This window comes from Monodelphis domestica, chromosome 6, assembly GCF_027887165.1.
Source record: "Monodelphis domestica isolate mMonDom1 chromosome 6, mMonDom1.pri, whole genome shotgun sequence".
Taxonomy (NCBI): domain Eukaryota; kingdom Metazoa; phylum Chordata; class Mammalia; order Didelphimorphia; family Didelphidae; genus Monodelphis; species Monodelphis domestica.
The window spans coordinates 88,508,870-88,526,283 of record NC_077232.1 but is presented as its reverse complement, the minus strand read 5'-3'; the positions used below and the strand labels follow the sequence as shown (position 1 = coordinate 88,526,283).

The 17,414-nt window shown below is 37.8% G+C and overlaps 1 protein-coding gene across 4 annotated transcripts in view; it reads right to left on the bottom strand.

The window, feature by feature from the left end:
• The window catches only part of PPP2R2C (protein phosphatase 2 regulatory subunit Bgamma), a 414,849-nt gene that overhangs the window by 185,219 nt on the left and 212,216 nt on the right, over nt 1-17,414 (bottom strand). Inside the window, exon 2 of one of the 4 annotated variants that reach the window (XM_007496759.2) lies at nt 12,959-13,116. The exons of 2 other annotated variants lie outside the window; for them this stretch is intronic. In XM_007496759.2, coding sequence (XP_007496821.1) covers nt 12,959-13,013 — 55 coding nt within the window. In that variant the 5' untranslated portion in view covers nt 13,014-13,116. Of the gene's footprint in view, nt 1-12,958; nt 13,305-17,414 lie in introns of those variants that run through there. One more of the 4 variants, XM_007496761.3, reaches the window with a different exon arrangement.

Below are 17,414 nucleotides of genomic sequence, written 5' to 3'. Positions count from 1 at the left end.
TATGTGTATTCACCTGAAGGGGAATCCTCTCATTGACTTTTCATAGTCGTTCCAGCCCCAAAGAGCTGGATGGGAAATATTTAGTCCAATAGACTAAGTAATTAAGTTACTTCTTACCATTTCAGGATATTGCTTATAAGCATTATATACAATCACAGAATCTTACAATTAGAAAAGACCTTAGGGCCATTTATTCTAGCCTTTGGCTTGATGAGAGAATCTCTACTATGATATTCCTGATAAACAATCCTTTCAACTACAATATAGGAAGATCATTATTTGTAAAGCTAACTTTTCCATTTTTAACAGCCTTAACTGCTAGAATGTTCTTCCTTATACTCATATGTTGTCTTCCTCCCTGAAACATCACTTCATAGAGGCTAATTCTTCCCTGTGGAATCAAGCAATGCAAATCCAGTTCCTCTTTCCACATTCTGGAGATTGCATCAAGGTGCTCTAAATTTTCAGAGAGTCACAGAAAGGTGGGACCAAAAGAAAACTCTGAATGCCATCTTGTTCATTGTCTTGTTTCTAGGAAAGCTTCCCCAAATACATTTTATTCTTCAGGTCGATTATTTCAGTACTCAAAGCATGACTCAGAAAAGGTTAAAAAAAAAAGATCCTGCCCTTTTCCTCTGGATCAATGCCAAATGTGATCAAAATGAAATATTGATCATCACTGGCAAGCACAATAAAAGCTTGCTACAGAAAATTCCCTGAGGACTTTCCTATCTTAATGTCAGTGTGCACTGAGCAAGAGAAGGAAACAACACTAACATTAATGGCACACCATTAAGTCTGGCTAACATTTTGTGAAAATTTAAAGGTTTTAATGCACCAACATGTTTTATTTTTTTTCTCTGCTCTCAAATGTTTTTGTTGAGGGAAAGAATCCTCTTCATCTCACAAACACAATGGCCCCCAAACACCATTTCTGTGGAAGTAAATTGGTCCTTTTTGAAGTGCCTGGCATGTCGTTAAGTACTTAATAAATGCATATTGAAATGAGCAATGATGGTGAACCAACTATCTTACCCCCAAGAAGATTTTAAGTTCCCTGTTGATGGGGGAAGTTGTGGTGAAATCTGACCTGAATTGAATTACCATCAAGCTAGTCTAAACTAGCTGTGTGACCTTTCAGGGGAGTTACTTAATCTCTCTGGCCCTCATGTTACTCACCTACAGAAGACAACTAATAACACATCTCCAAAGATATAATACATGACTACAATTTGGAAGGTTAAAGGACTGATGCAGAACCACCAGATGATAGGCAGCATAAAGTAGTTGTGAACTGGGGTAGGCCACTGGGCTTCAATTTTCTCATCTTTAAGTTGAGAAGTCGCCTGCCTCACAAGGTAATTTCGAAGGACCAGAAAAGGCATTTCATAAAAGATGCCCGAGCTAAGTCATGATTGAGTTCAGTCAGGAGAAAGATGCAGAAAAAGATGAAGGAGTAACAAGTGTGAAAAGGAGTTAGAAGGCTACTGTGGCTATATCCTATAAAGCACAGAGATAAGAGATTTGTATTAAGACTGGAAAGACAGGTTGGGAAGACAGGCTCAAGTATGAGGGACAGCCAGTGAAAACACTTGGAGTCTAGACATAGAATTTCATGTGGGAAGAATAGCAAAGGGGTCAAGGCTATTGGGTGGCAGAGTTGGATGGCGGATAGGGACAAGGCAGGTTAGAAAGGACTTTGAACACCAAACATAACATTTTATCTAAATCTTGAGGAAATAGGGAGGCACTGGAGTTCATTAAATAGGGATGTGACATGGTAACTTATTAGTGTGGTATCATGGAAAAATACAGCCTTGAAATCAAAAGGCCTAGGTTCAAAGCTAGGCTCTAACACTTGTTAGCTGTGGGACTTTGAGCAAATCACATCCTCTCTTTGAATCTCAGTTCCACTATTCATAAAATGGTAATACTAATATTATTTGCCCTACCAACCTTTTTGTTATGAGGAACAAAGAAGAATATAGACCTTAGAGCTAGGTGAGAACTCATCTAAACCATCACTTTCTTTTTTTTTTTAACTATAAAGATATTTTATTTTACCAATTACATGCAATAGCAAATTTCCACATAAGTTTTACAAAGTTATATGATCCAAATTGTTTCTTTCCCTCCCTTCCTCCCCCCTCCCCCAAGCTGGTAAGGAATTTGGTTTGTAAACTCATCAGTTTCAATGAAGAAACTGCGGTAGGAAGGAGGAATTCTGAGCTTTTTGTGACTTCAACCCTTTGATGAAGTCTATGAACCCTTTCTCAGAAGAATACGTTGTTTTTTAAAGACTGAATATTCTTATCCTTTCTAGGTCTGAAATTCAGCAAATAATAGTGATTTAACAAAAGCTTTAACTCATTTAGGTTATTTTTTACAACTTATACCAGTTCTCCTCTTCCTAAGCAGCCTTCACTCCTACAGGGGGCTACCATATTGGTACAGGTATTAGTGTGAACACATGATCAGCTTTAGCTCTACTGTACTCAGAAATCAAACATAACTAACACACTCAGTCTCTGCCTTCCCAAGAGTAGAGATTACAGGTACAGACCGCTAAATACAAGCAATGTTTTTTTTTTTAATAATTAAAGGAAATACTAAATTTCAGTTAGAAGTTGGTAAAAATAAAAATATGATTTTTTTTTCCATTTAAGCTCAAGGACCTATTGAAATGTAACTTCAGACCTCTGGGTCAGGTAATCGGAAGAATGGGATTCATGGTCCTGAGGTTAGGGTTGTCCAAGATTAATCAGGATTATGATGAAAATCTGGGATTCAAACCCAGGCCCTATGACCAGAAATCTGTTGTTCACGTGACTAAACAACACTGTAGCCCTTGAGTATAGGAATTTTAGCAATTGGTATTATTACCTGTACCTTCTGTTAACATTGCCACTTCTAACCCATTATACAAAATGGCCCCAAACCAGATTACCTGTCCAACTTCTGCATAAACAGGATGAAGATGATTGCCACAAGTCATTCCCACCAAGATGTTACATACCACAAGCTAATATTCTATTGTGTAAATAAAAGAGGGCTATCTAGAGATTGCAAATCATGAAGAAAATACTTTGTCTGAAATTCTGGCTAATTCTACCAAATGTTTTAGACAATGTTCACACACTATGGAAAGCTAGAACTGAGTAATCACTTAGGAATTCCTAGAATAGAAGCAGCAAGTCACCTCCATCACAAAATATTAGAGCCAACGGGGACCTTAAGGACGATTTTGTTTAACCCCCACCACCTTCATTTTGTTGAGAAACTGAGTCTGAGTGAAAAGAAATGACTAGCCCAGGGAATAGCAGAACTAGGGCTTTAGACTTTAAGACCAGGGTCCTATGCTCTGAATAGCTACTTATGTGAATTAAAATACAAAAGAGTAAGGTCTCCATATTTATCATTAAATATACAAACCCTGGCCAGATGCATAAGCATGTGGCTCTATTTTGTGGATATAATTTTATATTTTCTTTCACAATCCCTCTCAGCCACAAAATTAATTGCAAACCTCAGGAAACCTTGTCATTCCCTAAGAATCTAACTTAAAAATGAGCTGCTAAGCTACATCAGGGGAGGCAGTTTCTCAAATTCTCTGTCGATGAAGTCACTTGTCAAGATACCCCCAAGCATTCCCCCAAAATACACAATCATTCTAACCACTCACTTCCCAATGGCATTTTGTAGTCTATAAAATATGTCTCACAATATCTCTATTATAAGCAAATTAGAATAGGAAACAGATTATTATTATTATCATATTTATGGATAGGAGAATTTATGAATAAGCAATAGCTAGAAAGCACTGTGAGATCTAAAATGGATAATTTTGATTACATTGTTAAGAAGGTTTTCTACAAATAAAACTAATATAGCCAAGATTAGAAAAAAAGCAGAAAATTAGGGAAATTTTTATAAAGAGTTTCTTGGATGGAGGTCTCATATCTAAAACACAGAAAGAACTTTGTCAAATTCATAAGAATATGAGCCATTCCACAAATGATAAATAGTTAAAGGACATGAACACCATTTTTGGATGAAAAAATCAAAACTACATATAATTGTATGGAAAAAACCTCAAGGAAAAAGGCAAAGAACCTATATGTTCTAAAATATTTACAGCACTTCTTTTTGGAGGCAAAGAACTGGAAAATCAGGGGATGCCCATCAATTAGGGAATGACTGAAAAAAATATGGCATTTGATTGTAATGGAATATTACTGTGCCATAAGAAACAAGTAGGTTAATTTTTTTAAAAGCATGGAAAGATCTACATGAAATTATGAAGAGTGAAATCAAGCAGAACCAAGAGAAATATTATATACAGCAACAGAAATATTGATTGAAGAATGACTCATTTATGTCTACCTCCAAAGAAAGAACTGCTAAACAGAAGCATGAAAGACATCATTTTATATACACAAATGTCTTTTTGTCAAATGAAGCCTTCTCTAGTACAGGAAGGAGAAGAAAAGAGGAAGATAACTGGGAACTTTAATGTAACAAATAAATTTATCTATTTTAAATCAACATTTTTATGATACAATAGATTATTATTATTCCTCTTTTACAGATGAAGAAATGGAGGTTCATATGAAAAATATAATTGGTCTAAGGGCAATAAAGGTCCCTAAAGTATCAGAATTTCAAACTAGGTCTTCTGACTTGAAAATGGGTGCTTTATCTGTTGCTTTTTCACTTAATGCACATATCAATAGATATGACCCCATTTCCTGCCTTGAACTTATCACAATAGCATCTGGTATTTACTAAGCACTTAGCCCTAAGGCTTAGGACAAGCATTTAGTAAGTTCTGACTATGTGTCAGGCACTGACAACTTGCTAAAGTCCTATAATGAAATTAAAGTTTAATGAAGCGCCAACAGTTGTGTGAAGCACTGAGCTCATTACTGCAGATACAATGCTAACTATGATACTGGCCTTGGGGTCAAGGACCTTATAATCTACTAGAAGGCCAAATACATAAATATCTATGATAAAAGGGCAAGCCAGATCAGCACAGCAAGTGAAGTGCTCTGAGAAGCTGGAGGAGAGAAAAACTGAGACCCAGAGATTTCTGTAATGACTAGGACTGAATCTCCATGGAGTGAAGGAGGAAAGAAATGGCATTGACTGAAATGTGAACTACATAACTATTTTGATATCCATTAGACAGATGAGTCCCTTCTCTGTTTTTTTTTTCCATGTCTTTTGACAAATTTTGTTCAATATTTTTCAATCATGTCTGACTCTATGACTCCATTTGGGATTTTCTTGGTAAAGATATTGTAGTGGTTTGCCCTTTCCTTCTCCAGCTCATTTGACAGATAAGGAAACTGAGGCAAACAGTTAAATAACTTACCAGAGTCATACAGCTAATAGCTGTCTGAAACCATATTTGAACGTATATGGATGAGTCTTCCTGACTCTAGACTCTAGTCTAATCCCCTCCATTTTAAAGAAGGGAAAACTGAGGATGAGAAAGAGGGAGTAGATTTCAGGAGTGTTATCAAAGCTGAGACTTGGGCACAGGTCTGTTGACCCATAATTGTGTTCTTATTCCACTAACCCATACTGACTACCTCCCTAAAACAAAATCACAAAATCTATGTTTCATTCAATAGAGGAGTATCTTAATTGAATCCAGCACTGAAGACTTTCCCTCAAGACAAGTCAAACAAGTCAGAAAGAAGCCTTATGTAGAGCAGGAAGTGATGTAGAAAAGAAGTCTGGACCTGGAGTCAGGGAGATCCAGCATTAGAACTCTAGCTCTACAGCTTACTAGCTCTGAGCCTCAGTTCAGCCCCCAAGATAAGATTCTTTCTGGCTCTAAAGTCCATTATGATGCTAGAAATGCATCTTAAAGAGATTTTTCTTTCCATGGCTCTGATTTGAGCACAAACAGTAGCAGCTGCCCAGGAGATGGGTCACAAGTCAGTTGCTATGGTGCCACAAGGACTTGGAGCCAATCAGCTTCCTTCTTCAATGACTCAGCACAAAGTACCAACTGAGCCACCCAGTCAGCACCACAGCTGTTAGGGAAGCAGTCACTTTTGATTAGAATGGCTCTGGAAGTCTTCTTTTCTTCATATTCACTACCCCCAGAGAGCTGGGAGAAGTCCCAATTCATCCAAATGAGGACAGCGAGGTTTTGTGAGGGGATGGGAGACAGCAGAGGAGGCTAACGGGGAATGGGTTTCATCACGATTTTTTTTCAAAATCTGATTCCCAGTAACACACCTTGCAAACTGGTCTCATGATGGACTTGAGTGTAAAATGAATATTGAACTGTGAAATCATTTCCCCCCTAAACCATCCCCACAAAGTTAGGCTGAAACAACCTGATTTTAAATTGAGGATACACGAGGTTTCTTCTTCATACTATCAAACTGGGTCAGGATTGTTTGTCTTTGTTAAAGAGAAAAGGATTTAGGACAGGATTGACAAACCATGGTGAACTCTGATTAAGAGTGGATTGAGTAGCCACGTTGAACTTTGACTAAAGTCTAGCCACGCTGAGGATAAAAGAATGTCCTGGCATCTCTTCCAGGTCCCAGTGAGGACACACTCCTCTTATGATGAAGTAATAAGGAAAGTGCTGAAGTCCCTAAGTCTATCTCCTCAGTGGCTATTTACCAATCAGAAATGTCTTGGGATGTCCAGGGGAGGGACTTAATGGTGAACTCACCAGGCATATATATATATATAATATATATATATATATATATATATATAGAGAGAGAGAGAGAGAGAGAGACAGACAGACAGACAGACAGACAGAGAGAAGGAGAGAGAGACAGAGAGACAGAGAAAGCGAGAGAATTATACATACACACTGAGGGATATATAGACATACACACAGAGGGATAGGTATACATATAGACACACACTGAGTAATATATATACAGAACGAGAGAGAGATGTATGTGTGTGTATATATATACACACACACACTCAGAGAAAAGGATCTAGATAGACAGATGGATTGATAGACAGATGGATAGATAGATAGACAGACAGACAGACAGATAGATAGATAGATGGATGGATGGAGAGGGGGAGAGAGAGAGAGAGAGAGAGAGAGAGAGAGAGAGAGAGAGAGAGAGAGAGAGAGAGAGAGAGAGAGAGAGAGAGAGAACTGTGTAAGAGGAGTTTAGATCTTTTTAGATTGTGGAGAGTTGGCTGAAGAGATCAGGATGTCTTGACAGGTTAATTAGTAAGTTACTCTAAAGTTAAGAAATACTGTCTCTCAAGTATTCCAATTGTTACACCTGAAAAGTACATCAATTTTCTTTTGAGTTTTGGTACCCCAAAAACATTTGGCCCACATGGCTCCAAATGTATGAATCAACGACATTCTCTTACCATGGCAGTATAAACCAATTTCTGGTCTGTGCTAGCCCTGTCCCATGAACTCAGAAGCTGCCCTTCAAAGGGTGAAAAGTCATAGGCAGAAAAAGAGACTTAGAAGAGACCTCAAAGCTTAGCTCTCCTGCCCTCTGCAATTTATAGTAGAAGAAAATGAGCCTGAGAGAAAGTCAAAGAGCTGACAAGTGCACAAGCTGGTACAGCTGACCTTTTCCAGAGCAATCTAACTTTCAAAAGCATGTTCCTCACAACAACCCTGTGAGGTAGGTAGCACTGGTGTTATTATCCCTGCTTTACAGATGAGGCAACTTAACCAAAGGTCAGTCAGTTAAGAACAATGACAAGATTCCCAACAGGGTTTCATAACTCTAAGACTGGTACTCAGACTAAGCATGCTGACACTTCTGGGTTCTAAAAGATTAGGGGGCATATTCAAGACTCAAAATATTTTTACTTCAAGGAAATATAATGTGTTTATCAAAAAGAAGGCACGTAACAGTACCCAAGGTAATAATATTTTTACCATGATGTTATCAGTAAATTAAAATCAGTAAAAATAAAAAATCAGATTTTTATTGAATGATCCTTTATAAATTATAGAGGTTCTGTATTTATTCCAAACTATTTCCTGGTTATAGCTCAGTTCCAAGAAAGACCAGACTACCTTAAGTATAGAGAGATTCTTCACTAGTAGATTAGCCATTTTGTGCTGAGTTGCTGAATTATTTTACTATGGGGGAGAGGGAGAGTGAGAGTGAAAGTGAAAGAGTGAGAAAGAGAGAGAGAGTGGGGGGAGGTAAATAAAGGTCATATACTTCTGGATGATCCCCAGTGACAGTTACAGAGTAGTAGAAAAGGAGGCAAAAGGTGATAAAATCACCCCATTTTTAGGTCTTCTATAAAGTTCAAAAACTACTTATGACCTTTATGGCCTTGGACAAGTCACAGTCCTTCTGGGTCTCAGTTTCCTTATCTATAAAATAATAGGGCTATAAAAGATCACCTTAAAAGATTCCTTCCAGCTCTAAATCCATGATTCTAGGATTATCCTAGCTGCTGTTACTCTAAATGTAAGATCCTTAACCAATAAGTGGTATGTTTATACCACTAGAAGAATCATATTAATCTTGATCATCCCAGGATCCAAAATCATCTTGACAAGCTAAGTTATTAATCTGAAACTGAGAAGGGGAAATGTAATGTGAATAGATATTTGGGTTAAAAAACATATATAAGATATCAGAAGAATGATATGCTATGGTAGGTTCTGGAGATTTAAGCTGTCACCAAGATCTGGAAGCAAAATCATGGATATTAACTTGGGTTTTATTAGGAAAGGCATGGCTTCCAGAAATAAGGAGATGACCCTTCTTAATTCTTGTCCCTTCCTTCTCTTAATTATTTTCTATGTATTCTATGTAGAATTTCATTGGACCTAATTGTGGCATGTTGTCTCCTTCATTAGATGGTGAACTTCTTGAGGGCAGATATCATGTCTTGCCCTTTTTTGCATCTCCAGCATTTATTATGATGCCTAGTACATATTAGGTTTTAATAAATGCACATTGAATGACGGTCTCTCTTCATTCTGCCCTAATCAGACCATATTTAGACTGTTATGATCAGTTCTGGGTACTGTTGACAGTACTCTATGAAGGAAAAACTATAAAGTATTGAGAGGAAGGCAGTCAAAATAGTGAAGGGTCTTGAGTGCATTCAAAATGAGAATTGGTTGAAGGAACTTGGAATGGTTGTCCTGAAAAATAGAAAACGGTGAGTGGAGTGGGGGGCAGTGATTAGGTACATGAGCCATTTTCAGCTGCAAAAAGGCAAATTTAGTCTTGATACTGGGAAAAAAAAACTAACAATTGGTGGTCTATTCTAAGGGGCTACTTTAGGAGAAATAATGAAGTAACCCTCATTGGACTCCTTCAAGTGAAGGCTTAATGACCACTTATAATCCAATGTATTCTACTCAGGATCCCTTACAGGTATAAATTGAATTTGAGAGCCACTAACGTCCTTTCCAACTCTAAAACTCTGAGACTGATTTTTGCTATATATTTTTTCATGCAACAAAATATATCTGGTATCTACAAAGAACATTTTCTCTAGTCCTTCTGAGAAGTGGGTAGAATCATGACATCAGAAAGGGAGTTGATACTAGATTTCTCTCTAATGTTTTCTAATACTTCAGTCCTTTTACATAATCCATAAAGCACTCATTCCCTCCCTTGGAGTTCCAAGAAAAAGAGAACTACTAGGAAAAGGACTAGTAATTATATATAACATAAATTTAATATATAATAAAATAATATATTTTAAATCTTATTTTCCATCTTAGAATCAATACTGTGGATTCAAAGCAGAAGAGCAGCCAATAAAGGTTAGGCAATGGGAGTTAAGTGACAGTCTAAAGCCAAATTTGAACCCAGGACCTCCCATCTTTAGACATGGCTCTCAATTTACTGAGTCACCCAGCTGCCCCCTATCAAGTGATATATATTGGTCATATAGTATATACATCATAGGCAGAGATAACCAAGGCAATGGCTAAAGGACCCTCAGAAAACCAACCCAAGTAGAAAGTTTTCCTTTTTACTCCTTTGAAATGTGAAGAAATGCATAAATGTTGCTTTTGCTTTTAATTCTCAGAACCATAGAATATTAAAACTTTCAGGGATCTCTGAGATCTTTAGGTGCATCTCACATTTTCTATTTGAAGAACTAGATACCCATTAAAGAGTAGTGACTGCCTCAGATCACAGAATTCAACAAATGGCAGATCTGGGACTAGAAGGGGTCTCCCAGTGGTGTGGTTTCCACTGCCCCAGGTTCTCACAGCCTGGCCACATCTACACAAGAAAAGTTCATCTATATTTATACCCAACTGCCTTTTTCTTGATGCAGAATTATCTAACTAAAGAGAGCAAAATAATAACCTGAGTTACTGCTCAAACAAAAGACTTCACCTACACAGCTAGATTCTTCCCCTGGTTTCCATATTCCTATTGATTATATCCCCATCTTCCAAACTTCAGAGCTACCTCCTCTTTTTTATTTGTTCTCTTCTTCCTCTCTCATATTTATTCAGTAACAAAGTTCAGTCAATTTGGTTTTCATGATATTTTCTGCTCCTTCCTTTCTTTTTGCACCCCCTGCCAATAACCCCAGTATGGACGACCCTCTGCCCCCAGCTTCTGGAATAGTCCTCTCCTGGGATCTTGTTTTTCCCTTCTCCTTTTTATCCTCCATTCACTCCTCCCAAATCATGTTTCCACACAAATCTGGTCATATTACTCCCCTATTCAAAAACCTCGAATCATTTCCTATCTATTACTAGCTCAATAAAGACCCAATTTCTCAGTCAGGCCAGTCTATATTCTGACACCTCATTTCTCTCTCAGACTTCTGTCCTCTCCAAGCATTCTACACTCCAGTCAATTTGGACCACTTGCTTCTAAACATGTTCCACTGTCTTCTCTTCTCTCTCAGACATTTCTTGCACTTCCTCTTATGCCTCAAATGGACTTTCCTCGAACCAATCCCATCCGTTGTAATTACATATATTCTTCAAGGACCAACTCAAACACTACCTCTTCAAGGAACTTTTCTTTAACTCCTATGAAAGCAAAGGATTTTTCCTCCCTAAGTCTTAGCATAACATTTTGTTTCGACCTTTATCATGTACTTACCACATCTCATTTTATACTGCATATGTGTGTGCATCCCTGACAGGCTAGAAGCTCTACAAAGCCAGTGCCACACCTTCTCTATGGGGATGTTCCGGAGCCACCCGAGTCTGACTTTTGAGAACCCATTGTTAAATTTTCTGTGTAATCATTTACACCTTGGAAATTGACTTGAATTCAGGGATTGATTTATGTCTTGTTGATTTTTGAGACTTAAGAAAGAGATGGAGAAATGTTAATGATGCAGTTTAAACTTAAACATGTGTTGGTGTACATTTTTTTTCCTGGATAACCAGTTGTTCTTAGCATGCTGCTGCTTATATCTTTGTACTTCTGTGAACATCTACCAGTGGTTCATAACAGATAATAAATATTCATTAAATTAAATAAGAGTTATATATCCAATTTATGTTGTATAAACTGAGAAGGGCCAAACAGGGACCCTAAAATGAAAACTATCCAAAAATATCCCCATGTCTGGATGAGCATCCTCCCCTCCTTTACAAACACAGAAGTCTGAAATTGTGATTTGCACAGTACCTCTTGTGACTGACAGAGTGGAACACCAGCTTCTTGGTCAAGGTCAGATGATGACAAGTTCATTCTCTTTCTAGGAGATTCACAGATTTCAAATGCTTATTTCAGAAATGTCCAGGGAACCAAGATGGAGGAGTAACTAGGGCAGCAGCTGTTTCACCATGAAAATCCTCTCCAACCAAGAGTAAAACATCGCCACAGAAATGTCCAAAGGATTTAAAAATGGACAAAGGATAAGTAGAATTCCTCTCCATAAACCTTTACTCTTCTAGAAAACACCCAAGAAAGGACATTCCCATCCAAAGAATATAAGTTCGAAGATAGCTAGGTGGCTCAGTGGATTGAAAACCAGGCCTAGAGATGAGAAGTCTTGAATTCAAATCTGCCCTTAGACACTTTCTGGCTATACAACCCTGTGCAAATCACCCCATTTCCTGGCCCTTACCACTCTTCCTTCTCAGAACCAATACACAGTATTGTTTCCAAGACAAAAGGTAAGGATTTAAAGAAAAACAATGTAAGTTCTTTGAATGCCAGGGATATTTTATTTTTAATCTCTATATATTTAGTGACTAGAGAAGAAGTCATGGTGTAATGGATAGATTGTTAAACGTTTAACCATTTGGGTTTCTGCATCCCCCTAATACTAGACATAGTTCTGAAACAATGTTTTGTTCTTGACCAAGATATAAAGACCTGCACAAGCAGAAACTGGAGAAGAAAACAATAGTCATGAAAATGAAAAGGACTTAGGATATCACACCAAGAAATCTGCTATACATCCTTAAGACAACACAGATCCAGCACCAGAAGGCATCGATACTCTGATGACATGTTAAGAAACTAAGGAGAAAAGTAAACTGGGCACCAATGCAAAGAGGCTTTAGGTTCAGCTACTTGGACATGAATCCAGCTCATCACCAAGAAAATCAACAGAGGGAAAGCTAGAGAAAGGAGTTTGAATGGAAGTATGGGGGTGGGAAGTAGGGAGTGGGGTAGGGCAAGGTGAATGGATATAAAAGTCTAATTCAAAATTCATCTTTATTTTACATACATGATTTTGGACACTTCCACAAAATAACCCATGGATTTAATCACTTGCAATCACAATAAGAAACAAGAGCAAAGCCATTCTAAAATGCACGGATCCTGTGGTTATCAGCATGTGGGTTTGTTTGTTAAATACTTTTATTCAATGACTCGTGTTCTAAAGTAACAAGATACAAGGGGTGATCTGGCCTCCTCCTGTGCACCATTTCCTCTTTTTAAAGCTCCAGAGGTTGTCTCCACGAAGACTCCCTGAAACCACTCAGCCAAGGGGTGAAAGACAAGTGATAGTCACGCACCCTTACCTCCAACCCCATCTTCAGAGTCAACTTCAAAGATGCTTTCACCTTCCATATTCTCCACGAGAGCCAGGTAAGGTGTGAAATTTTTCGGTGATGACCTGTTCAGGCTCCAGAAGAAAGTTGAATCCACCCACTCTGCATCCAGCAAGTAGTATCTTTCAAACAAAATGTGAAAACAAAGCCATTGGATAATTTCGGCCAAACATGGGAAAAATTCCCACCACCCCCACCAAAAAGAAGAAAAAATTGGTCAGGAAATTTCGTCATTAATCAGTTCTCTACTTGATGACCAAAATCTTTGACTTGAGCATTCTTTGATGGTTTCAGGACATTGATGGATATTGGCAACGGAGGAAGGATTCCAGTGTGGTTTTATAGTCATATTCATATTCCATCACCCATTGGCGAAGATTCCGGAATGAATTGTAATAGACAATCAAAGATCACAATGTCTCTAGAACACACAGATAGACAGATGGAAAGATAAAAACAGGGGGAACCTTAGAGGATAAATCCAGTGTCCCTCTCCAATAACTCTCCTGAACTGAGTGGGACATGTTCCTACAAGTGTGCTGGGGATGGATCGTAAAGGGAAATCCATGTTTATAACCTCCTCATCCATGATTTTTGGCTTTGTTTAAGGTTGGGGGTCATTCTCTTGGCATGTAGGCAGTTTTCAGAAGTCCCTGAATTTGAATGAGAAGTTTTCTCACTCAGAGAGAGGAAGAAATCCTGTAGTATATGAAGGTGGTTGGATAAAAGGGAGCTTAGGTGAGTTGAAGATCTTCAAAGATGGTTTCATGAAGGTGTGCATCTGTCTCAAAGGGCAAGTGTTTTTTAAGTTTGTTTGGGTTTTTTTTTTTAGTTTTTTTTTACTAGACCAAAACAATAACAAAAGGAATCTGTGATGAATGCAAAAACAAAGAAAATGACCTACTGGTCATTGGTTCTAGAGCTGCGATGGACTTTTGAGATTGAATCTAATCATTTCACAGAGGAAAGCTCTGAGGAAGTGTCTCAAGTCATGACTTATCCAAGGTCACCAGGTAACAAGTAAGAAGTCCTGGATTTGAACCTGAACCTTCTGACTACAAATTCAGTATTGTTCTTTTTCAACATGACTTCTCACAGAGAAATCAGTTTTGTTTCACTCAAAAAAAAAAAAAAAACTTGAGAGGGAGGGCCAGGAAAAATTGCTCATCATGGGCAAGTGAAATGTTTCTTTTTGACATCATTCCCAGCTATGTGCAAACAGATAAATAATAGTGATAAGGAGAGTGGTCTCAAAACATTCCCTATTTATTTCTCCTTGATTATCTGAGTATACCTGGCTTGAACTGAGAGAAAATAGAGACAAAATATGGGGTTCATCCCCAGAAAAAAAACCTGGGGAAAGGTGAGAGAAATATAGAGGGAGAGAAGGGAGAAGAGGGAATGAGGGAATGAGAGACAGAGAGAGAGAGAGAGAGAGAGAGAGAGAGAGAGAGAGAGAGAGAGAGAGAGAGAGAGAGAGAGAGAGAGAGAGAGAGAGAGAGAGAGAGAGAGGAGAGGGACGAGAGGGAGAGTTCTTCAAGAGAACAATATAGGTAAGTTCAGCCTTGTAGTGAGGGAAAGGACTTCTTAGAGGTCATCTAGTCCAATCCCTTATTTTACATTTAGGAAACTAAGGCTCCGAGGGTTATGACTTGCCCAATGTAATTCATGAGAGATTTTTAACTCATAAGCTACGACTCCAAAACCAGTGCCTTTTCTATATCTGCCTTTCTTAGTTGCCTTCATGACAGCCTATATATTAGTGTGCCATGAGTTGGCCCATGTCCTACTTCTTTTTGCAAAATAACAAATGAGGACACAAAGATTGGCAACATTGTTCTCCCTCTCAGGGTTATGACAAAAGAAGAGAAATTTAAAAGGGAAATTCTTCTCTTTGTTTCCACCTGAACTTAAGTCAAATTTCAATACTCCATTGTTGTCCACAAACAAGAGCTGAGGTTATGGGCCCAATTTGCCAAGAGTAGCTTACTGATTCTTTACTTGGGTCACTTTTTTCCCCATTGCTTCTTTTTGTAACTGACTAAAGAATATAACATTCCAATTACTCTGTATTTTTTTTAGTCCTAAGTCACCCTAAGGAAAAAAAAAACATTAGATGATCTCTACATCTTCTTTGACTTTAAGTGTTCCATCTGCTCCAATGTGTGTCCACTTTCATCCAGTTGGCTTGACGTTTTCAACCAAGAAACACACCAAGGGTGTGTGCTGTTATGGAAATGTAGGGATGACATGGAAAATTTCCAAGCACAGTTTCTAAGGAGAGATGTCAAACATAGCCTGTACCATGCAGGCATGAAACCCTTACCAGCATTGATCCTTGTACAGAATAAGAAATTAGTAAATATCTGTTGAATAGATTTCATCCAAAGGTCACTTTCGATAGGTGCTAGTGTTTTCTGAGGCTTCATATTCTTGCTATTTCAATGCTTAAAACATGCAGAGTTTTATTTGTGTGAATGCTTCTTCCATAGTAGACAGAAAATCTTCCATGCTTTAGGGGGTGGTTTTCATCACTGCTGAAGTCAAAGTTCTTGTCATGTGGTGGCTGATTTTCTGGTGTCAATGTTGCAATAGTATGCTGGATATTAAGAATGAGAAGCCAGTCTTGCATTAGATAGCTTCTTTCCAAGACTAGTTCTTCCCCTTATAATGCTATTCTAACTACTATTACTTGAATATAAAAGCCACCATAAAAACAAAATTCCCAGTATTTGAACATAATAGCACCTGAATCAACTTTGCAAAAGCTTTCAACCAGAGTTTGACTTAAACATTCTAATTTCATAGCCCCTTCTTTTACTACTATTTTAATCTTATTTTTATATAAAATTAGGCATATAATTCTTTTACAATTTAGAATTTTGAAGACGTTTGTATCAGGAAATTCATTACTCCCCAAGGCAATCAATTCCATTGTTAGGTAGCTAAAATTAACAGGAAATTCTTTCTTGATTAACTGATATCTTTTCTCTGCAATTTCAGAGTAAGTCTCATACCTTTCCATCTTCCTAACAAGTTTTCAAAGTAGTCAAGAATAGTGATCAGGTCATGTTCCATTCTCTCTCTTCCAGGTCCTCATAGAGCAATGTCTTATGCTTTTACTTAAGAGTCAATCCTAATTTTAAGAGTTTTTAGAGGACAGACTAATGAATGTTCACCTACACAAACATGAGGAATACATAATATTTTCAGAGCAGATTTTTCTTACAGATTTCTGCTAATGCCTCTTTGTTTCAAAGTATTAAAACTTGCAAAAAAAATTCCAGGGTCATTTTAACATTGACCCAAGAGCAATTCAAGGAAATATCAACTATTTGCCATCCAAAAGATGCATGTACTGAAATAATGTCTAAGCTCCTGGTTTTTTTTACACTGATTGCTTCAAAAATCAGAAATGAAAGGATTATAATATTAGCCAGTAACATTTACATTATGCTTGCTATGTGCCAGGCATGGTGCTAAGTACTTCACAATTATTTCACTTGATCCTCACAACAATCCTGGGAAGTAGGTGCTGTTATTTACCTCACTTCACAGTTAAGGAAACTGAGGTATGTGAAAGTTTTAAGTGACTTGTCCAGGGTCTCACAGCTAATAAGTTTATCTGAGACCAGATCTGAATTCAGGTCCTCCTGAATTTGGGCCCAGTGTTCTATCCACTGTATCACTTAGCTGCCCATGTTAATTATTTTGATGATAATATTGTTTATTATGATAACTACAATTAGAACTGCTAATAGGACTTCAAATATCATAGTATCATAATACTTTGATTTGAAAACCACCTTGGAGAAAGCCTAGTCCAATCTTGCTCATTTCTCAAAGCAGACAAGTGACTTGCCTAAGTTCACACATATAGGGCATTGGCAGAGCTGACCCTTGGATTTTCCCTCTCCTGACTTCCATTGCAATGACTCTTCCAAACGTATTAGTGAAATGGAATATGTTGTTTCCAGAAGAGTGTGTCATTTGTAATCTAGGAAACTACTGATGTGAGCATTTGTAAAAAAGATCCATGGAAAAAGGAAAAGAAGGCAGCTCTTCAGTATTTGTCTAATTTGTCTAACAGCTGAACCCTTTGATCTCAGAAAACTCTTTTCTAAAAGGTCATAACATTTGGGCACATAGCATTTAAAACACTGCTGGACTGTGAAATGCTTTACTCTTCGAGAGCACATGTCAGAGATGCTTGAAGGGAACAGAGAGATAGATCTGGAAGGGACTTCAGAGGTCACCTAGTTCATGCTATTCATTTAACAGAGAATGTAAAAGGAACCTAGAGAAGGGAAGTCACTTACCCAAAGCTGTCACTGAAAATGCAAGAGCTAGAAATGGACCAACTCGCCTTCCAAAATCCAGCGCTCTCCAAGGTACCATTTTGGAGGACTCTTTCTTACTA